The sequence below is a fragment of the Pholcus phalangioides genome, unplaced genomic scaffold (genome assembly GCF_987345545.1).
Source record: "Pholcus phalangioides strain wild (caught in Gottingen) unplaced genomic scaffold, Ppha-v1.0 ptg000015l_1, whole genome shotgun sequence".
In the NCBI taxonomy this organism is placed as follows: domain Eukaryota; kingdom Metazoa; phylum Arthropoda; class Arachnida; order Araneae; family Pholcidae; genus Pholcus; species Pholcus phalangioides.
This window is the reverse complement of record NW_028301608.1, coordinates 70,156,810-70,179,955: the sequence shown is the minus strand read 5'-3', so window position 1 is coordinate 70,179,955 and position 23,146 is coordinate 70,156,810. Positions and strand designations below refer to the sequence as shown.

The following is a 23,146-nucleotide window of genomic DNA, read 5'->3' as shown; positions in this document are numbered from 1 at the left end:
TAGAAATTGTCCACGTACTCAAATTCGGGGTCTTAGATCGGAAAACCCTGTGTCGGGTGCGGTGAGCGAGGAAACGCACCCCGAAGTTGACAAATGCCCGTAAATGATTTTCCTCGTCCTGTAGTGGTCCTCAATGGTTATGCGTGCAAGGGGATTATCGATACGGCTGCGGATATTTTGATTGTCGATTCCAGGGCTGCAGCGGTGTTGGTGTCCAGAGGTGTGACATTGGAACCCGTGGCAGGGCTATGAATTTATTTCAGTGCTTGGACAAAAATGTTGACCAAGGGGCTTACTTCCTGTCGAAATTCCAATGTTGATGAAGCTTTGGATGTATTTTACGGTGTGATTTATGACATATTTAATAAGTGTATTCCTAAGTTCAGGACTAAAAAAAAGTAAATTCCCACCATGGTTCTCCTCTGATATTGCTGGTTTGATCAAAAGAAAGAATAGGCTTCTTAATTCATATCGGAATGGTCACTCTGAATCTGTTAATGATGTGCACAGTGTCAGGGCTGAAATTAAGCATAAAATACGTCTTCAGTATAATGATTATATTTCTTCACTTGAAAATGATATTAATCACAACCCTCGTAAATTTTGGTCTTTCTGCCGAAATTTAAGATCCCGTAATTGCTTTCCCAGTCTTATTGTGGCAGATCATCTTCAGATTTTCCTGTTATCGCTGAATTTTTTAAAGATTTTTTTAGTTCAGTTTTTCGTAGCTGCAACAATTTGTCTGCGTCTGAACTACCAAGTTATGATTTTGCGAATAGTTTTTTTGGTTCCATTACTGAACAGGATGTTTTATCTGCTATAAAAAAACTCAAAAGTCATAAAGGCCAAGGCGATGATGGTATTCCCCCATTAATAGTTAAGGGTTGTGGCTCATATTTAACTGGTCCTCTGTCTATCATTTTTAATATCTCTATTAGTTCTGGTGTCTTTCCTTCAATTTGGAAGACATGCTCAGTGTTGCCTGTCTTCAAAAGTGGTGATAAATCTGATGTTTCAAATTACCGACCTATAGTTAAAATGAATTCTATTTGTGAAGTATTTGAACTTATCCTCCATGAAAGAATTCATGGCCACATTCGTTCCTGATTTTCTAGTTGTCAACATTGTTTTATTGCTAAGAGATCTTCATTAACTAATTTAGTTGAATTTTCTCAATATGTAGCTGAAACTATAGATAATAAGCAGCAAATTGATGTTGTTTATACTGATTTCTCAAACGCTTTCTATTCAATCAATCATATTATTCTTCTTCAGAAGGTCAGGGGTTGGGGCTTTTCTGGACATCTGCTCAAGTGGATTGAGTCATACCTTACTGGGAGATCTCAGAGAGTAATTTTCAATGATTGTAAATCCTCTTGTTATGCATGTTTTTCTGGTGTTCCCCAGGGGTCGATTTTGGGTCCCTTACTTTTTATTTTATTTATAAATGATTTACCTGATTGTATCGATACTAAATGCTTAATGTTTGCTGATGATGTAAAAATTTTTCATGTTATTAATAATGCTGATGATGCTGCTAAATTACAAGAATCTATTGACAAACTGAATTTATTGTGTATAAGTAATAAGTTGTATTTAAACATTGATAAGTGCAAATGTATTACCTATAGTAGGAGGCATTCTCTACTTATATACGATTACAGTATTGATGGTCAATTACTTCTAAGGGTTGATTGTGAAGGATTTAGGTGTGATATTTCGCAGTTCTTTTTCGTTTAACCAACTATTAATTATATAGTGTCTAAAGCATCCAGAAGTCTTGGTTTTATAATTTGTAATAGTAAGCTTTTTCACAATGTTGAAACTATCTTGTTACTTTTCAATTCCTATGTTTGATCTGTTTTGGAATACTGTAGCATAATTTGGAATCCACATTGCTTATTTAATATAGTTAAAATTTAACGTGTTCAAAACAGGTTTTTATGCTATGTATGTTTTAAGAAACATCAGTCATATAATCACTACTTACCAAACGAAATACTTCGCTCATCATTCTGTTATGATTCCCTTGAAACTCGCCGTCTTAGGGCCCTTACTAGGTTTTTTGTAAAAATTATTCACTCTGATATTGATGCACCTGATATTCTAAATCTTATTACTTTTTATTGCCCACGAATCAATCTTAGATGTCGTAATCTTTTTTATGTTCCTCCATATCGTTCTGATGTTTTGAAAAATTTCCATTGTACCGATTTCTGAGATGCAGTAATACTGATGATATATATTTTTAAACTTTGAATTTTGTATATACATGTTTTTCTTGTATTCATATATGCAAACTGTAACTGGGCTTTTGCCTGTAGTTTGTATTTAAATAAATAAATATAATATAATAAATTGAGATTAAAGGAATCGTTTTGAGAACTAAAATTGCTGTTTTGCTAAGAGCTACAGAAAACTTGTTAATTGGCAAAGATATTTTGAACTTAATTGAATTAGTTGATTTTCGGTATTGTGAGTTACGTGGTGGCTTGCTTCAGTATAAAGGAAATGTACAATGGGATAAAATGAAAGCATTTGTTCAGCCGTCTGATTTGGGGGATCCTCAAAAACTGGTTCAGGACTTGCTGGAAACCTATTCCGATTTGTTGCGTGATTTACCAGGAAAAATGAATGTTGAACATCGTATAATGACACATGGATCTCCAGTGTTTAGGCCCCCTTTCAAGTTGCCGAAATATAAACAAGACATTTTGGAGAAAGAGGTTCAGGAGATGTTAAGAAATAACATTATTGAGCCTGTGTCTACTGGATGGAGTTCCCCAGCTTTTTTGGTGCCTAAAAAAGGGAGGCGAGTGGAGATTCGTGGTTGACTTTGACTTTTCCCGGGTGAATAAGGTGACTGAATCGGATCGATATCCCTTACCCGGATAGAGGAGATAATTCAGCGAATAGGTTCGTCCCAGTACGTGACTACCTTAGATCTTTGTTCTGGGTACTGGCAGGTCGGAGTGGCGTATGAGGACAGAAATAAAACTGCTTTTGTTACAAAAAGCGGAATGTACAGATTTTGTGTTATGCCCTTTGGACTAAATAATGCACCAGCGACGTTTCAAAGAATGATGTCGCATGTTTTGGGCCACCTTGTTGGACATTGTTGTGAATTCTATTTAGATGATGTGGTGATTTATTCCACTACCTTTGAAGCACATCTACAGAATTTAAAAGAAGTGTTTTCCTGTTTGTTAGCAGCTGGTTTGACATTGAAAGTGGAGAAATGCTCATTGCAGAAAAAAACGTTGGATTATCTCGGGATGAGATTGACTGAACAAGGTTGGGAGGCACAGCCTTCGAAAGTACAAGCTGTGCAGAAAATGCCTCCTCCTAGGACAATTAAACAGTTACAACGCTACCTAGGGATGTGTGGATAGTATAGGCAGTTCGTTCTGCATTTTTCTCAAATTGCTGCCCCATTGTACGAATTACTTAAGAAAAACAAAGCTTTTTCCTGTTTTTCTCCCTGAAAATTTTATGTTGGAACTGAAAAAATGTTTAACTCATGCTCCTGTTTTAACGACTCGTCAGGCAGAATAACCGTTGAAAATTTATACTGATGCGAGTGGAGATGGGCTAGGTGCAGTTTTGTATCAGGTTGAGCCTATGGGAGCAAAACCTCTTGCGTATGCTAGTAGAACCTTGTCACCTGCTGAGAAAAATTATGGGATTTCTGAGTTGGAAGGCTTAGCCGTGGCTTGGTCATGCCAAAAGTTTAAGGAATGTTTTACAGGTGAAGCGGTTACGATAGTCACCGAACATTCAGCTTCAGTCTGGACCAAACATGGACAACAGCTGAAAGGGTGTCTTAGTAGGTGGCAGTTACTTTTGCGAGAGTACCCGTTAATATTTGAGTATGGGAAAGGATCGCAAATGAAAGTTCCTGACGTTTTGTCACGAGAGCTCCTGAATTCCCAGGAATCGTTCGATGCCGATGAGATTATCTCGGGAAAGTTGTATTTATTAACCCTGCTGACTCCTGAGGAAATAGTGGTGAAACAAAAAAAATTCTTATTCAGATGTGTTGAATTATTTTGAAGAGAAGAAACGGGGACTGACTTCTTTGAACCCCTGTATAGAAAAAAGATATGCCTGTGAGAATGGGAAGTTGTATTTACTGGTCAGGGGAGAAAAAAAAATTAATTGTACCACCGGAATTACGTGAAAAAATTTTGAAGGAAATGCATGACTCTGCTTTTGCCGGGCATATGGAGGTGGGGAAAAACCTTTGCTAGGTGCCGAGCACGTGTGTTTTGGCCGAAAATGCGTCAAGACGTCAAACAATACGTGTTGAGCTGCCCCGACTGCCAAAAATTCAAGTATTCCAACTGTAGAGGCTGGGGAGAAATGCAGTCTACTGTCGTGCACTTTCCCGGCGAGTTGGTCGGTGTAGATATGATGGGACCCTTTCCTGTCTCCAGTAGTGGTAATGTCCACCTTCTTGTGGTTGTAGATTATTACTCAAAGTGGGTAGAAATGTATCCTTTGCGAAAGGCTACTGCTTCAGTGATTGCTAAGAAACTGGTGTACGAATATTGTACCCGTTATGGGTTTCCGAAGGCGTTAGTCTCTGATAATGGCAGTTGTTTTGTCTTTTCATTATTGCGAGAAATGTGTAAAGCTGTGTCGATTAATCAATGTTATACTACTCCATACCATCCTCAAGGAAATTTAATGGAGTGGATGAATAAAAATATCAAACAAATGATATTGTGCTATGTTGAAGACAAACATAAGCATTGCGGTAAGAATTTATCCTTTTTTGCGTTGGCGCTTCGTACAGCTGTTTCAGAGACAACCGGTGAGACACCAGCAAAATTGTTCATGGGAAGGGAGTTGGCGATACCCTTCGATTGGGCAATGAAAACACCGATTTGGAAAAAGCTGAACTGACTGTGCGGTTGATAAAGTAAAGGAAAGTGTGAAAAAGGCACAACGCCGTCAAAAACTTTACTATGATAAAAGTAGGCATTTGCATAGTTTCCACAAAGGTGATAGGGTTCTTGCTTGAACACATTATCAATCTTCGGCCGCTGAAGGCCTTACTGCGAAATTGATGCCAAAATGGAGAGGGCCCTTTATAGTACGTCGTAAAGTAACTCCTGTTGTGTATGAAGTTGAGGATCTGGAGAAAGCTGTCATTATTGAAAGAATAAATGCCTGTGATTTAAAAACTTTGCGTGAAAGATTATCGAAAATGTTTCTGTTTGGGAACCAGTCTCTGGGGAAATTAATCGGCAGCCTGAAGTTGTAACGGAAGGTACTGAAGTTGAGTTAACGGAATCGGACCCTCCCGATCAAGGTGTACTGAAATCGCCTCAGGCTCAGATTTACTCTTTCACTGGAGGTCTGTTAGAAAGACCCTTAAAAATGGGTTGGAAAAGAGAAATGATTCATCGAAAGGATGGGAACAGGACTGATGTTTACTACTATTCTCCAGGTGGTCAAAAATTTCGTAATGGCAAAGAAGTGGAACGATATTTAAGGTTCCAAGGTGTAGCTCTTGCCAAGGAAAACTTTAATTTCAATGGTCAAATAACTGTTCCTGGCAGTGATGTTCGTGACTTATGTATAAGTTACACATGTTTAGGAGGAGGAAATGTGACGATCTCCGCGATCCGAGATAGCACAATGATCCTAGATTGTACGTCTCCCTGGGAGTGACGTCATCTTTCTCACGTAGATGTACGTTTTTCGGCTACGTCACTGCACTTGTGTAGAGAGAATTTCTTCCTGGTATGCAAATAAGCCTAGGTGGCGCTTGGAGCACTTTAACTTGTATAAGAAGGCGTAGCTCCTTCTTACTTGCTGCTTTTTGTGATTTGTTAGCACGTGAGCACTGCTGATGTGCTAGGAGTTCTCCATCTTTGGAAGCGATCTGCCAAATCGTTGCTGAGGTCTCTGAAAAATAATGGATTGAACTTCCCCCTTCACTGAGGGTCACCTCTACCAGAAGTTGCCTATGCTGAGTTGTCAGATTCCTCTCGATCTGCTACGTTGGACTAACTTACCATTCCTGAACGCTCTTGCTTTATCATCATCAGATGGACTAAATCCAATATTGGGAGCCTACGGACTCGCTGTCGGTTGTTCATCGCCACAGACTGGAACCTACGGACTCGTCGCCGACCGTTCTTCTCTGCCAACCAGATTCTACAATCTTTGTACCGATCGTTCACTGCCGCCTATCGGACCCTATGACCTTGTCGTTGCCGGGCTCATCACCGTTGATTCCTCGTCGCTGCTAATCGGATTGTATGGTTTCTTCGTTATCAACCGGATCCTACAGACTCGTTACTACCTGTCAAGAGGACTAAATTTTTGTGGACTTATCTCGACCCCTTCGAATTCCCCGACTCGTGAAGGTGACTAACTTTTCAAGTTCAGTATTCTTTGTTAGAAAACCTAATAAATTATTTGTTCATTGTCAATTTGTCTTTGCCTGGTCACTTGCAGCGACGCATACAAAAACCCTTAATGCGATGAAAACGTTGCAGTTCTTAGTGTAAAACATTTTCTGAGATAGTTAAAAAAAAGTGTATAAACTCTACCTTGAATATCCAGTTGTGTCATCTAGTTGCTATGCGGTAGTCACCATTTCGCATAGCGAAAATTGCTGCGGTGTAGGCAGAATCGGCTTTTGGAGGGGCACAAAGATTTCTTCCACAGAAATTGTGGGTCAAAAAGAATTTTAAATTAACATAGTACAAGATCATATTTTCTCCAATATTTTAATTTTCTACGAAAATATTTTTAATTTAAACAGGAAATGTTAATGACACTTATTTAGAGTTGGGAAGACAAAAATAAGTTGTACTAAGTGGAAAAACATTCTAAATGGGAATGTTATAAGCTGGATCGACTGTATATTTGTTTTAGATTTATTACATGTTCTAAATTCCACATGTTCAATTCTCGGATGCTTTTCCTACTGATAGACAGTGAAAGTAAATTAACCTTTGGATAGAACATGCTTTTAGAAATGAATTTATTCATTTGATTCAGAGATACCTCCTCCTACCCAGAACATGGCTCACCACTTTGTCTCAACGTAGTATATAAGCTGATGATCAAAAACCTTGGGCAAGCTGGAAAAAATTCATTGAAATACCAGTGAATTATTGGGGGAGGAACCATCCCCCTTTTTAAAGATAATTTTTTTCAAGAGGGACCCAGATTTTTCGAGTATCCTGGGTCCCAGACCCAGGTAAATTAGAGTACAGCAGCATCTCTACATGAGCAAAATTGGAGTTGAATGGTAGTGGAAAATTCCAGTGACCTAACTCTGCAAACTGTTTTTTTACTTCGGTTATTTTCCAGTTTTTATAAATTTGTAAAGTTTCTATGGGCTTTTTGCCCACCCTGTATCTTGCAGCAGTATTAAATAATTTTACCTTCAATAATTATTCATTTGCTTCATTAGAAACAGTTTTTGTTTTGTGTACTCCATTCCAAATTGTTGAAAGAGAAATACATCAAAAATCCTTTCAACACAGGCAGTCGATGCTTTGGCTGTATGTAACATGTTCACAAATTGCATATCACTTTGAGAGATGATATGCAATAATAGATAACAATCATATCTTTACCTGGAACAGTAAAAGCTATTGTCAACAATTGTCTCAACAACCTTAGGGTTAAAAACCTTCGGTATGAAATGGTTCAGACTTCCCCAAAAATTTTAATATAATTGTTAGGAAACCAGAGCCATATTTTTTTCTTTTGTGACATCAATTCCCACATTAGAAATTAATACTGATGGTGCTTAGAATAAATGCAGCAATGTATGCATTTATTAATGATTGTTCATGTGTATTTTTATATACTGATGGCAAGACTTTTTTTTATTGTTTGATGTTGATGCTTCTTTTATCTTGAATTCCATCTTTATTCATATTAATACACATTCAGCTAAGCAGTAGTTGTTCCTTTGTACAAAAGCAATAGTTTTGGCTATTGGTTTCAGAATCGCAATCATGTCCTCAACATTTCTTTTTAAACCAATATTTAAGATTTTACTAGAGATCTCGCTATCTATCTGAAGTCTTCACAAACTTTGGTAAGAATTGACTAATTTTTAACATAAGATTCAAGAGAATCGCAATAAGTATCACATTGTATATCTACAGGAAGTACCAATGCACTTCCACTTTCTGCATGATACCATGCTTTCAGGCAGGGCTGCAACTAGATGCCTTGTCACCTGGGACAAGTGCACATTTTGGCACCCCCTTGTAATGTTGAAGGAGAGGTTTAAGAATAAAATTTGTGCCCCCTCTGGTCCAGCGCACGAGACCCCCTAGTTGGGCCTTGCTTTCAGGAGATGATTGTGAAAATATTTTAATATACTTGTAACATGCTTTGTTGCATCAGTTTTATCCAAATCCTGGCTAGCAGGTTTAAAATGTGGGCACTGTACCCATATGCAAGTCCTGAAAAGCCAAGCTCTTCATCCAGAGTCTCTCTGGCAGAAACCATATTTGCAGTATTGTCTGTAACAAAACTTGATATTTTACATTTGAAGTTTTCTTCTGTTGAATTCACTGAAATATAATTTTGCTAAGTAATTTCCAGTATGTGATGAGCTGGATGTGTCAGTAGTATCAATAAAGACTACTTTATCACCCTGTTTGATAACACATACAATATTTTAAATAATTTAATAAAAAAGACTACATCACTTTAATGCTGCATAAATAATTTTTTCAAATGAAAAATTCTCATATCTGAAAAAATTGATTTAATCTACTGATTTACAATAAAATCCCTGGTAGTTCATTAGGTGAATATGAACCCATTTTTGGTAATTTAGTTCTCTCATGGAGAAATAAAGGGGGTGGGTAAAATATTGAATCATCATTTTAGGATGGATTTATGAAGTTTAATGTCACCTTTCCCATAATCCTTTGTGATTTCCCCATATTGGTTGTGTAAAATATATCATCTTTTTTATTTTCCAAGTAAATGGAGCTTTAGGGGCAGTATTCTTTTTTTTTCTGATGGAAAAATTGGCTTATGATATGAAAGATTTTTTTTCTCTCTCTCACTGCTTATGAAATTCCTCCTTTAGCTCTTCATGATGAGAACAAGATTGTCATATTTTGGTGGCTTCTGAAGTGCTGTAATGTATGTATCCCTCGAATAAGTGGGTTGAAACCCTCAATTTCCATTGCAAAATTTTTGTCTTGAAGAAAACTATCTCCACACTCATTTTGGCAGTATAGTTCTGGGACATCCGTAGAAATTATGTAATTGCGTGTCCAAGTCTTAGAAAAGAAAATTTTATTTTTATAAATAAAATTGGGTGGATAAAATGTATTTGATTTTAATATGATGAGTTTAGTATTGTGCTAAATCAGCTATTACATATCTTGATTTCTTATTCAATCTTATAGACAATACATGAACAGGAAAGGTGGTTTCAACAGACCTTTGGATTTTGTTGCCTGAAGCTTCAACAAGGAGTTTATAGCCAGTTATTTTTTCTGTCTATGTAAAAAAATATTTACTACTGTTTTAGCAATTAGTTTTCTCAATGTAATAATATTAAATAATATTTCATGGTAATGAATTATTATTGTCATATAAATCTGCATAATTCCTGTGTTTGGTGGCTTCGTGGATATAATGTGAAATAATTTATTTGATTGTGCATAAGTCACTGGTAAATTTGATAAATTTGCAATATACAGGGTGCATAGCGAATGGTGGGGGGGGGTATGACATTTTACTGGCAAACCATTGATCCTAGAGTTGTACTTCCAATTAGAAAAAGTTTTGAAATAACATGTAGTACTCAGATATTTCATTCATGTTTCGATGGGTTGTAGAGTTATTAAAATAAAAAAATAACTTTTTATGCAGTCCCCATGTGCCCCAAACCCCAATTAGAAAGTTGTTGCCCTGTCTCTCCTGATGTCAACCAAAATAAAATATCCGTGTTTTTAAGTGCAATATTAACTGAGATATTCAAAAAATGGAGGAAATTTGGGGGAAAAACAACGTTGAGCTCTTTTTTTCCAACTTCTCTGCATTTTTCGAATTCTAATATCTTAGTGAATATATTGTACTTCACGACATGGAATATTTTTGTTGGCATCAGGAGAGACTGGGTAACAACTATATAATTTGGTTTTTGGGCAGAGGGTGCCCATATAAAAAGTTAATTTTTTAAATTTAATAACTATATAATCCCTTGCACATAGCTGCCAAGTCTCCCAAATTTTTCGGGAATCTCCCGAATTTCAGCTTCATCCCTCGACCTCCTGAAAAGTTCTTAAATCTCCCGAATTTTTACGAAAATCATAAAAATCTCTAATTGTCCCTAAAAATTCTCTACTTCATTAAAAAAAATCTCTGCTTATGAAAACAATCCCTAAGGAATTGCTTGTGGGGCAGGAAGCTATTTTTTCCCTTCTTTTGAAATGACATCAAACGTCATAAATGGGGAAATTCCTTTTTTAAGGAAGTTATACAAACCCTCTGATGGTAACAAGAAAGTTGTTTGTCTTATCGTGCAGTCCCGGATAATAATTGAAGATTATAGTGATGCGCATATGGTCAAAATTTCTTTTGTTGAAGTTACTTACGTGCGATATAACAAAACATGAATACTGATTAGCAAAAACATATTTAATCAATTTTAAAGATACTTATTCCGATGAATTTCCTTTCATCAAACGTTCCAGAAGAGGGCTTTTTCTTTTTGTACAAGTTGTGTTATGGACATAAACATCGGTCATGGTGGAAAGACTGACATCGTCACCCATGTGAAATCAAATAAACATCAAACGTCACAAAAAGTCAGTGTTCTTCAAAAATGGATGCTTTTTTTCCCTTCATCTTCCGATGGGCTATCTGGGCGGCTCGAGACAAAATCTGTACCCGTGTGGGATTTATTTTTTGCGGCTCCTACCTATTGCTCCTTCCAGAGCCCCTATCTCCTGCGTCAGGGAATCTTTCGTGGGGCCCATGCCCGATTTTCCACGGGCCCCTTCTACAGTTAATTTATAGAGTGAAAAAAGAAATGTTATAAGGATTTAGTCCCGGGCCTCAAGCTGGAGCCCTGTCAGCCCTACCCTTAGAAGGTCATGCCCCTCCCTCACAATTTATCCAAACATTTCGTAACAAAACATTTTTTCGGCCCTTCATTTCGGATTTTGCGCCTCTCCAGAGCAGACAGTTTGGTTTTTTTAGACCAATGGAATTTTTTTTCACACATTCACCCGGGATTTAGCATCCTATTAAGCGGTGGCCGCAATGGGTCGCATGGCCAAGCGCCACCCCTGTAACATTTACAAGGGCCTACAAGGGTAACTCACAAGGACCATGTGTGCATTTTGGCTCCCTCACCCATGGCCCCCACAAGAGTCCGGGATAATTCTCATAATTTTTTGGCTTTTTCAGGCTATAAATTAACTATAGAAGGGGCCCGTGAGAAATCTGACTGGGAGGGGGCCTGCAAAATAATCCCAGCCTAGGGGCCCATACCCTCACTCAGAATTTGATCCACAATAGCGAAATGAAGGCAAAGGAAAAATTTGATTTTTCACTTGTCCGGCCCCTGGAATACCAGAAACAACTTTGCAAAAATTTTCTTAATAAAAATTTCCCTGTTAAATATCATCTTTACGGGATAAGTGATGGTGGCTCACAAAAATAAGTGCACTTTCAAGAATTAAGTTATCTGGCATTTCTTAAGAATGGTAAAATAATTCTAGAACAAAAAACAGAGACAAAATTTTTTACTTCAAAAGCGGGACATATGGTCACACACATTTTGCACTGTAAGCAATGATGTACGGTTTTCTGGAAAAAAAAAAATCAGGTTTATCTCCAGGTGCCCTTCACCGAAGCCCTATTAGCCTCCTGACAGGGGCGGCACATGAGGCTTCGTACCCGGGCGGCAGGTACACTCGAGCCGCCCCTTGGGATTGGGACTTCCTCCAAGATTGGCACAACATCTTTGAAGTTTTTTTAATCGATACTGTAATGCTTCCTTTTAACTGCCCTACTAATGGCCTGCAGCATCCTAAATAATTTCAATGCAATTTTCCTATCCTGCAAGAACAATGTTATGGACATTAGAAAAAAAATTCTAAAAAGGCGTATGACAAAAGGCGTAATTTAAATCCGTTTATTAGAGACTCACTGCATCTGCTGATTTCTAAAAAAAAGTGTGATAAATTCTCACCTACGTCTTCACTTTGAAATGTCCATAACCCGCTTAATGCGTCTCTTTGTATCTCTCAACCTAAAATTTATGGTTTTTAGTGTTGATAATACGCATGCAAAACCAATTCAGCGACGCGTTTTCACAATCTGCAAAAACTGCTTGCATTTGATAGTTGGAAATGTCTAAATGCCAAAGATTTGGAGTTCGAATCAAAATGAAAATGTCAAATAATTGAAATTCGTATAAATGAAATATTTTATACCCCTTGCGCACAAGTGGAATTTCGAGGCATTTACGCACAACCGAGCCCGTCTTGACCATTTTTCTTTTTCTCCCGCCCCCCCTCCTTTTGTTTCCTTCCTTAATTTATAAAAGTAAAAAGGACTGTTTTCGACTCAAATTGCTGAAGTTTAATTACTTTACTGCAAAAATGTCAGATTTTTTTGGGGGGAAATACAGTCAAACCCAAAGCGTATTAAAGACCCTTTATTAAGCTTTGGTCAAACCCCATTAGACCGGAACTCCGAGAGACCCGAGAAATCACTTCTTAATAACAAAATTTATTTACAAAGGAATTCCAGATTTTTATATTGTTCTTATGTAAACCTATCCGAGGGATAAAAATAGTTTTCGTTAAAACGATATTTTTCCCGTTATAATGGTATTTGTTAAAATTAGAGTTCACTATATTTCGTCTAAAACTATTTTTTTACGTGTATTTGAAGGCTGCATGGGTAACAGGGCGTATGACACTTTATTGGTGAGCCATTAATCTTAGAGACATACCCAACTAGAAAAAGTATCCAAATCACGTGTCCAACTCAGATATGTCATTCATGTTGTAAGGGGTTGTATAGCTATAAAATAAAATAAAAACAACTTTTTATACCGTCCCCGTGTGCCAAAGAACCCAATTAAGCATAGGCGTAAACTTCTATACGGCCCATGGACCCGAGCCCCCCCCCCCCCCAACATTTTTGAAGACGCGGCTCAGCCCCCCCAAAAATTCCTATGAATATGGCTTATTCATTTTGCAATGATGAAAATTTTTTTTTTTAACCAAAAGTTGGCCTAATTATGAATTAGTTAATGGAAACAATCTGCTTAAAATTTTAGTTCTTTTAAAAAATCTGGATGGTCTTTGGCTTTCTTGTTCCATGACAATACGTTTATCTCATTTCTTCCCTGCCGTTCAATCCCCAATTGCACCCTCCATCGGTTCCAATCTTACTGCCAGAAGGCACGGCTGAGAGGAAGATTCTTTGAGGTGTTGAGGGGGCTCTTTCTTCTTTGCCTGTGGCAAAAACTGAGTGTCTCTTCTTTTGTTCACTGCGACCGGAGGACGGCCATGGCACCGACATGAAAATAAGCCCAAAGATGCATGGAGGGGGGGAGGTTGAAAATTGGGAAGCAATAATATTGAAACCGAAATAAATTACACTCTATAGAGAATAGGTGCCAGAACCTAGAGGCTGAGGCCATTTGAGCCCCCCCCCCCCCCCGCAATAAATTTTGTAAGGGGACTGAGCCTCCCCAGTAATTACTGAAAAAAACCATTGTGCAATGCATTCTCCCTCTCCTTCGTACACGCTTGAGTCCCGTATATGCGGGAGGACCAATATCTTTTAGCCCCCCCCCCAATGTTTTTTTGAAAAATATTGGGGAAAAAAGCACATTCTAAATGCCCATTCATAACAGATATTGAGGACCGATGCCGAAACATTTTTCAAGCCCCTTTACAATAAAATTTGACTGGGGGTGGGGGTAGAACATAGAATCAAATAAACAACAAGTGAATTATAATATTGATTTTAAAAAGGAAATGAAAAATAAATGATAATTTTTCAAAGATCCAAGACCAACCCCTCGACCGGGCTTTATTGGCCCATTCGTTAAGTCACCACTACATTTTAACAATTAATGCAAAATATTATCTTTATAACTAAGGGATTCCTGAACTATTTACGTTCGCAGCACTCATGGAAATTTTAGATGTTGCCCAACACCTCAGCCAACGTCTTCCTAAAGAGTGTAGTCAACACCATAACCCTTGTTTTGTGGAACAGATTTGCACCCTCCACTAATATAATTTGACTGGCTCTTCGTTTTCGTAAGAATGCTCATTTAGGAAAGAAAATTAGAATTTTTTTTTGAATTTTTGAGTAGGAAAACTGAACATCCTAATCTAAATTGTGCATGTGTATCAATAAAAATTGTACAAACTGTATAATTTTTATTGATGAGGTGACTGAAAAGGCAGTGACAGCAACGCCAATGAGGTATGTGATATCCCCGCCCCCTCAACGTTTTCTCCCCATCTGGTTGGGAATTTCGAAGATGAAAAACGAAACTAAAACTAATTCAATAAGAAGTTATCAATTAGGTCATTGCAAAGATGGCCTACTACACATTATCGGTGGGGGGGGGGATATAGCCTACAAGTTGGCTACAAGACTCATTCATTCATAAGAAAAATATTGCTCACAAATTGAAAAGAATTTCTTCAATTTAAAAAGTAAAAATTAATCTTCAATTACCTAAGGAAGCAGGTTGGCCACCCCTTTATAAATAGTGAAATGCATGCACAATATCGGTATGTAAGCGCCGCAAAATTTATCTATTTAAAATTCAATAAATCATAAATAGTCAGTCCTCGGTATAACGTCACTCGGGGACCAAATAAAAATGACTAGAAGCTGCGATAACTTGATAACGAGTAATCCCATTTCACTAATTTTGTTGGCAAGGACTATAAAAGAGATGTTATAGGCATCCCCTATCCTGCATCAGCGCCTCAGGCTGGGGCCTTTGGTGGATATAGTGAATTTTTCGTGTGAAAAACAAAAAATGATAGGGGAGGGGAATCGTGCCCCCCGCACTGGAGCCCTGTTAGTCCAATACCTTCTAAAGCAGCTTGCTCTAGAAGGTGTTGGTTAGTCCCACCGTTGAGCGGGGGGGGGGGCATGTTTATAGTGCAATGTATGTCTGATGATAATAGTTATGACTTTACAACAAGATCTTTGGACGAGAGATCTTTTCAAGCCTCTCTCTCTGTCATCCGTTTATAAGATTTCAAATTGAAAATTAATTCAACAAAGGAAAAATTATAGGTTTTCTTTCCATGTTTAGGGAGAAAATTCTTTTTCTATGAACACAGGACCATAGCGTGCCTTTTCGGGGCCCCCAGGGCACACTTTTTCTGGGGGCCCTTGGAAAGGATTATTATTATGCAAAATAAATGTACATTATTTTGTGGCGCCCAATTAGGCATGTGGCCCTGGTGCAATGCCCCGGTTGCCCAGCCTAGTTAGGGGGCCTGTATGACCATATAGTAGTTATTCCAGACAACCAGCTTTCGCGGGTAGATAAAGGCAAATCGCTTTGGGACAAGATCAAAGAAAAGCGTTGGGTCGCAATAGGCAGGATTAACCATTGAGGACAACAAAGCACGTACTTCTGACACGGGCATCAGAAAAGAGCAATCACTAATTTATTTTTTCTTAGAGCTGAGGATTGTTTACTGTCACTGTAGATTGGCTGGCCACAGAAGTAGAAAATGCCATCAGTGAATCCTCTTGAATGCACTTCTGTACTATGCCTGTGACAGATACCCATTATGAGTTAAAAAAAAGAAAGAAAACTGTTCAACAGAATACACCCCAAACCCCCCCCCCCCCCCACTTGTTAACTTGGGAACTGGTTGACGGGTCTATATCGCTTCCTGTACGATCTCCTTCCTCATTGTTTGTACACCCCTCTGGAGGTAGCAATGTATTATATGATAGCAATAATAGATGTTGTAGTTTTCCTGTCAGCGGCGCTTTGACTATTTTTGTTCCACTGTAGAAATTTAGTAGCCTTTCTAGAATACAACTGCCCTGAAGCGAGGCGGAACATACACAAACACACACATATATATAGACGAATTCCGAACAAAGACGCACACGAATGGGCAGCCAGATGTATTGGAAATTTTTCCCTGAGGAAGCGTGAGAACTTTCCCGAAATTTTCAGTCATGGATACAGCCATCTAACTGAATCGTGTTTATAGGTGTTTAAGTAACACACATCTATGTGTCCCTCCTTCAGGAAGCTAGCACAGTGTTACATTTTTATGTTGTCCAGATGTACTAACCATGAGAAAAAAACGAAGAATAAGACATCCGAAATGTTCACAAAAGATGAATTCGAACTATAGTAGTTGCAAAAGGTAATTGCCGACAAATGGTTGCGCACGAAGACGTGAGAAATTTTTCTGTACAGAGTTGACAATACCGAAAACAGGATTGTCATATTAACTATAGCATATAAGAAGAGGAAGAAGCATCCAGTTGTTTTTGAATACAAGTGTCATCGTTGAGTGTTCATGTTACAAATTTTCAAGTCAACGCTGATCGGTCGTTGCATCCTTACTCATCCTTCATGATGAAGGAATCATCATCAAAGCCCAATTTGTAGCAGAGCAACAATAATCTTGGTAAGTACAACCTCATTAGCAGTTTCTCTAATTTTTTGGGAATTTTGCGATTGCATAAAATGTTTATACAGATATTCTTGAGGCCAAAAGCTTTTACGACAAACATTGTTTGGAACAAGATTGCTAAAGAAATCTAAAGTACAGTAGAACCTCGATTATCCGAGGGTGGATTATCCGGAGTTCAGAAATTACAAAACTACGAAAGGTGAAAGAAAACCGACCATGAAATTATTGATCAGACAACACAAGAGATTTTGGTAATAATATTCGGTGATAGTGATTAGAAGAATGGGAACAGAGATTGTTATTGAAGTTATGATCAGTTAGATCAGAGTATCCTAAAATGGGCAATATCGCCCCTTGGGGGCATGGAAAGGTCCGGGGGGGATTGAGGAAAAAAACAAATTCTGAAGAGGACAATGAAACAAAAAGTTTGGGAAACTGCGAGTTGGATTATTCAAATTTGTTTTGCTTAAACAGTGGTCTCTAATAACAAGGAACAAAATAAGTCGAAAATAATTTGTGTAAAAAAACATCTTATGACACCCAAATTTTTTGGTTTTTCTGCAAGTCAGGACCTTTGACTTGAAGTGCCCCTAGAAAAAAGTGGACAATTATAACCCTGCATAAATAGGGTCAAAGATGTTTAGTTATTAGCGAATAGAGTAAATACTGTGCTGTTTAAATTAAATGGGCCACTTCGTGCAGAAATTAGGACCGGTTCAGAAACCATATAATTGTATAACTAGGTTCTTGTGTGTATTTTTGGCGTAAATTTAAATGTGAGTATTTGACATGAACAACATGAGGATACAAGAAATATTTATTTTAAATCAACGAAATGTATAAATATGCGTTTCATTCAAACTGTTTGCTATTGCTGCTATGTTTGGTTATTCCTGGTGATTTAAACTGTGGTTTTTGATACGCCGTGGTCAGCATTACATGATTGAAAATTTTTATATCGTTAGATTATTTTTGTTAAAATTAATTTTTAGGATAAAATATGAATGGCATATCTATCACGTGGGTGTTTATGGTCAAAACTGATACCAATTGATTTATTGAAAATGATTGCAAATAAGATAATGCTTGACCAAAAATAATTACCGGTCCTGCAGGTCTTTCAACGTTGAAATTTTTTACATACATCAGTAGTATATGAGCAAAAAAACACTATACGTTGAATATAAGTGTTATACAAATACTAAAATTTCGGTTAATAAGCACTCGCTCAGACGTATATTACATGTAAACAAAGATTTTCCCCCTTCTGATTTATGGATTTAAAAAAAAAGTATTTATACTTTTACTGATATCAGTATGACTTCAGTATTATACTAATACTGAAGTGTTTGTTGTTAAGAAAAATAAGCGAGCTGCTATGCCAATGGATTTTTAAACGTTTGCTATCTGCGGCACACCTTAATATTAATAGCAACTGATCACCTATGTTGGCCAAATAAAATCGAAACCAATGTTTTTATACCCTCTATGGTTCTCCTCCATAAAACGTATTGAAAATTATTTTTTTTCCAGAAACCGATGTAAATTGGCACTGTTAGCATATTTTTAACTGAAACAATACATCATCACAGCAATTTAATTAATTATACTGGATTTAACTAGCTAAAATAACTAATTAAGGGTAAAATATAGTCTGCCTTAATTTTAATGTTATCTATAAACAGATAGAATTTTGCTCAGCAAAGTTGAATAGTTTCGTCCTTGAATTTTATTTCCATTTCCCTCAATTTGGTGCTATAATATAAATCTCTGAGCACGTAAAATTGAGACAGCTCTCAAATATGTCACCAACAAGGAATCAGCTTTTTCTAGATAGATAAAAATTATTGTACTTATATAGCTGTACCTTGTACTGAAATGACACTAAAGGATGTACTTTCTGAAATACCAAAAAACCTGTTTGTGTTTTTTGACCATTTACCATGTCTATTCAAAAATCAATGGGACTATATAGGGTTAATGCACAAAAAAGTTGCCCTTCCTTCACATTTTTTTAATTGGTGCAATAAAATTATTGCATCATTGATTTCATAATGAGATTATCACCATATCAGATATTATCTACACCGAACTTTTGTCATTAATTACGCAATAATAATTTTCTCATTATTAATACGTGAAAGAGCTCAGTATGGTGTTGCATTTTTCCTCTCTTTAAACACTGTACTCACTCAGACATTTTAATATTTTTGTTTTGTTTGTTTATATTGAATTTTTTGCAAATCAAATACGGTACTCCTGTACTATATTGAAATGCACATTATTGAACACAAATGAAACGAAATTAAGTATTTCTGCTCGAAGAAATGCCGACCAACAAAAAACCAAAATATCAAATCGTAATATTTTCAGTGATTTTGTCCTCTTCCCCCCACCCCTAAAGAGAAAAAGAAATGAACATGAAGTAAAATCATTTGTCAAACATTTTATAGGATAGCGGCTCTGGCTGCATAAGCCTATATGACCATGCTTTTTGAATTTTTCATCGAGTATAAATTTCAATACTGTTTTAAAACATTGAATGATTCCTGTTTTGATGTCATTTGAATATAGCCGATCTTGACAAATCAAAAACTATGTAGGAAACAGCCATATTCCTGAAGAGCCAAGCATGGTTTTTGCTGAAGAAAAACGGTCCGAAATGATGTTTTTTAGATTTTTTCAGGACTTACGGAGACCCCCTCCCCCCCTCTCCCATGTTGAAAGCCACACTGTTTTCGTCATCCTATGATTCCATTCTAGCAATCACATGCAGAGAATGTTTGGTGCCGATACCGATTTTCTATTCGCCATGGTGACCTGGAGCCCGAGATTTGTCAAGCCCTGGTATATAGGGACAGGGTTCGGACCCTCCTTGAAAATCCTTGGAGAAAAAGTTCATTTTCAAGTCTTTAAAAGTCCTTGAAAAAAATTATAATCATTTTCAAAGTGTTCCTGCGGATGCGACCACGGAATGGAGGTGGCTTCAACAATATCTGTTGCAAGTTCCGAAATGAACTGACTGCTAACGGAGGTTGATTGTTGACCGTAGATGCACGCAAAAACAGTTCTTTAAAACAGAACTGATTTTTTTCAGAAGAGCTGAACTCGATGCTTTATTGACTTTTTTCTTGAATATAGAAATCGAACAACACAGACGAATTTTTTGTTTAAGTTTATAAATAACGCATTTTTGTATTTCAAATCTTGAAAGGAACATCATAAGAGTGCTTGAGGTTTATGAAACAGCAATATTATGTCAATCTTAGAGCTGTATTTCGAGTAATTTTTTTTTTTGTAATATAATTTTTTCTTCATTTCAATTTCATGAAATATGGTTTTGAATTACAATAATTTTTAGTTTTCTTAGGGAAATTTTTGCGGAAGAGTAAGGTGGAGATAACGTTTCAGTTATACGATTTTTGCATTTATACGACGCTTTGACCCGACTGTTCGGCGACATGCTTAAAAACCTCGTTTATACGACGCGACGAATAAACGAGGTTCCATTGTATGGGGCTTGAGCCCCCCCAACATTTTCAATAACTTTACGCCCTTGCAATTAAGACGTTGTTGCTCTGTCTTTCCCGATGCCAACTAAAATAATTTCACGTTTCTAAGTGCAATATTCACCGAGATATGCGAATTCGAAAAATTGAGGAAATTTGGGAAAAAATAGCATTAAATGCGGGTAAAATGGTTTCTCCTCATTTAATGCTGTTCTTTTTCTAACTTTCTTCGAATATCTCAGTGAAAATTTGAAGTTAGACACGTTGAATTTTGTTGTGGGAGACCGGGAAACAACTTTCCACTTGGGTTTTGGGGCACAGGGTGTTCATATAAAAAGTTAACATTTTTATTTTTATAATTATGTAACCCCTGGCAACGTGAATCAAATATCTGAGTACTACATATTATTTGGGTACTTTTTCCAACTGGAAGTATGCCTCTAGGACCAATCTAGGTTCGCCAGTAAAATGCCATATGCCCCGTTACCTATGCGACCTGTATATTAAATATAGTACGGACTGTTATGTAAAATATTGTGTTGTGTTTAAGCCAACACGCACGTTGCTTCGTTCGCCTGCGAGAGAGCGGTCACATTATGAACCAAAAAGCCACTTGAAGGTAGCTTCTCACATCCAATGAAATATCAGATTTTGAGCGTATCGAAATTGAAGTCAAGAAACTGATAATTTTCTTATTTGAAAATCTGATTATTTATATTTTCCGATGGGCTTTAATTCTGATAATGAATCATTATTATGTTCACATGAACAGTTTTGTCACTGCGTACATGATTTCTTTGGAATGAATGGTTCAAAAAAATATAAAAAAGTTTTCACACGTATTTTAGTTCATTTTTTTAAATTCATAGTAGGGCTACAACATCAACCTATATCCTTGATACATGTATTATTGTTGAAAACGATGTGGAAGGTTGAACTTTTCAATTGTGATTCATTTGTGTGGCTACTCCCTCATTACTACTTTTATCCGCAGGAAGAGAATAAAATTAATAAAACTGCTTGCTACCACTTTTTGCGATTTTTATCATTATAAGAATGCACATTTTGGAAGCTACAACTGACATTTCTCAATGAAACCAAAATCTTTTACACAAAAAAAACTAATTTGGAAAAAATAAAAATTTTATCCAGTAAAGAGTAACTTGATGACATTGCGCCATCTTCAAGTGCAAAGTTTACATTGATTAAAAATATATTTTTTTTAATTGGACTGAACACAACACATAAAACATACAAATAAAACTGAAAAAAACACAAAACAATAAACTTCACAAAAAGTAACATTAGGATGATACAGACACTTTGTGACCCCAAGGGATTTATTCTATTTTTACTGTATTCTATTATGTTTATTTTGCTTTTTCGTTAATCAAATTTAAATTAAAAAATACACTGCTCAAAACAATTAGGGGAGCACATGGTTTTAACAAAATTACGCAAAGATGTATACCAATAAGTAACATAAAATGAATCATCCATAATTTAAAGCCTAGCAGGAAACGGAAGAAGAAAACTTCATATGCAAATCAAAGTTCATGACGTCAAAAACCAGAAAAAGGAGATAAGGGCAGAAATCGGGATGTTGCAGAAGCGTCTGTTTTACTGTCGTAACTGTGAAATTCGATTGCGCAGTATTTTTTTTTTTTTGGGACAAGGTGACTTGAGGATGTCTCAACAACGTGATTTACCGGAATCCATGGCATGGCGTGTTATAGGAATCCGGGCAAACACAAGCACAACGTAGTGTCGCGGACGCTGTTGGAGTCGCCAGAAGTGTTGTTGCAAGGCTGTGGAATCGATTCCAAGAAACAGGAAATGTTAGACGTCGACCAGGGCAAGGTCGGCCACGCGCCGCTACAGCAACTGATGACCGGTATATACGGTTAACAGCCCGTCGAAACAGAACAAAGAATGCTACGCAGTTGCAAAGACGGTTGCTCTTGGCAACAGGACGAAGGGTGTCCAGCCAAACAGTACGTAATCGGCTTCATGAGGGAGGGCTCTATGCACGTAGGCCAATGGTCTGCATTCCGTTGACCTCACGCCACCGTGCGGCCCGGGGAAGATGGGCTGCTGAACATCGAGATTGGGAGCAACATGATTGGAGCCAAGTGCTGTTTACAGACGAGTCCCGATTCAGTCTGGAGTGTGACACCCGACGTGTTTTGGTATGGAGGGACAGGGGCACTCGAAATAACCCCGCGTTCGTTCGTGAAAGGTCACGATACAGACGAGCTGGTTGGATGGTATGGGGTGGAATCAGCATAGGCGGACGTACGGACCTGCATATCATTCGGAATGGCACTTTGACGGCCCGAAGGTATGCAGACGAGATACTGCGACCTCATGTCATCCCTTACGCTGGAGCCATTGGAGATTCCTTTGTTTTCCAGGATGATAATGCCCGACCGCATAGAGCTCGTCTGGTGGAGAACATGCTTGAAGCTGAAACAATACAGCGTATGGAATGGCCAGTGTGCTCTCCTGACCTGAATGCGACGCATTGCTGCGCGACCAAGGCCGCGTGTTACTGTCCGAGACTTGCAGATTGCACTTCTTGAGGAGTGGAACAGTATTCCCCAAAGTCTGATCGATAACCTCATCGCATCCATGGCAAACAGGTGTGCAGCAGTCTTAGCTGTTCGAGGAGACCACACGCCCTATTGAAACTCATGCATCATGTCTAAACAGTGCTTTTTTTTATCGTTTACATGTAACCAAATTGTTGCCCTAAATCATCTTTTCATGTTTTTTCCATATTTTCAAAGAATTAAAGCTTAATTTCAAATTTTTTTACGTCTTTTTTTAAATTTTTTGAAAATTTTTACGGTAACTTACGTAGTGTTTTTCCTTGAAAGAAAACTGCATTTTCACGCGACCTCTTACGATTAATTTAACTCAATTAGAAATTGACTTATTATTAAGCACAGTATGTATATTAAT

At 37.4% G+C, this 23,146-nt stretch overlaps 1 protein-coding gene across 1 annotated transcript in view; it reads left to right on the top strand.

Annotated features, from left to right (window-relative positions):
- LOC149076631 (U4/U6.U5 small nuclear ribonucleoprotein 27 kDa protein-like) overlaps positions 1–9,582 on the top strand; it is a 148,916-nt gene extending 139,334 nt beyond the window's left edge. The window contains exon 9 of the mRNA XM_089244244.1: positions 9,411–9,582. Within this exon, the coding sequence (XP_089100370.1) occupies positions 9,411–9,465 (55 nt within the window). The 3' untranslated portion in view covers positions 9,466–9,582. The remainder of the gene's footprint in view (positions 1–9,410) is intronic.
- Positions 9,583–23,146: the final 13,564 nt, after the last annotated feature.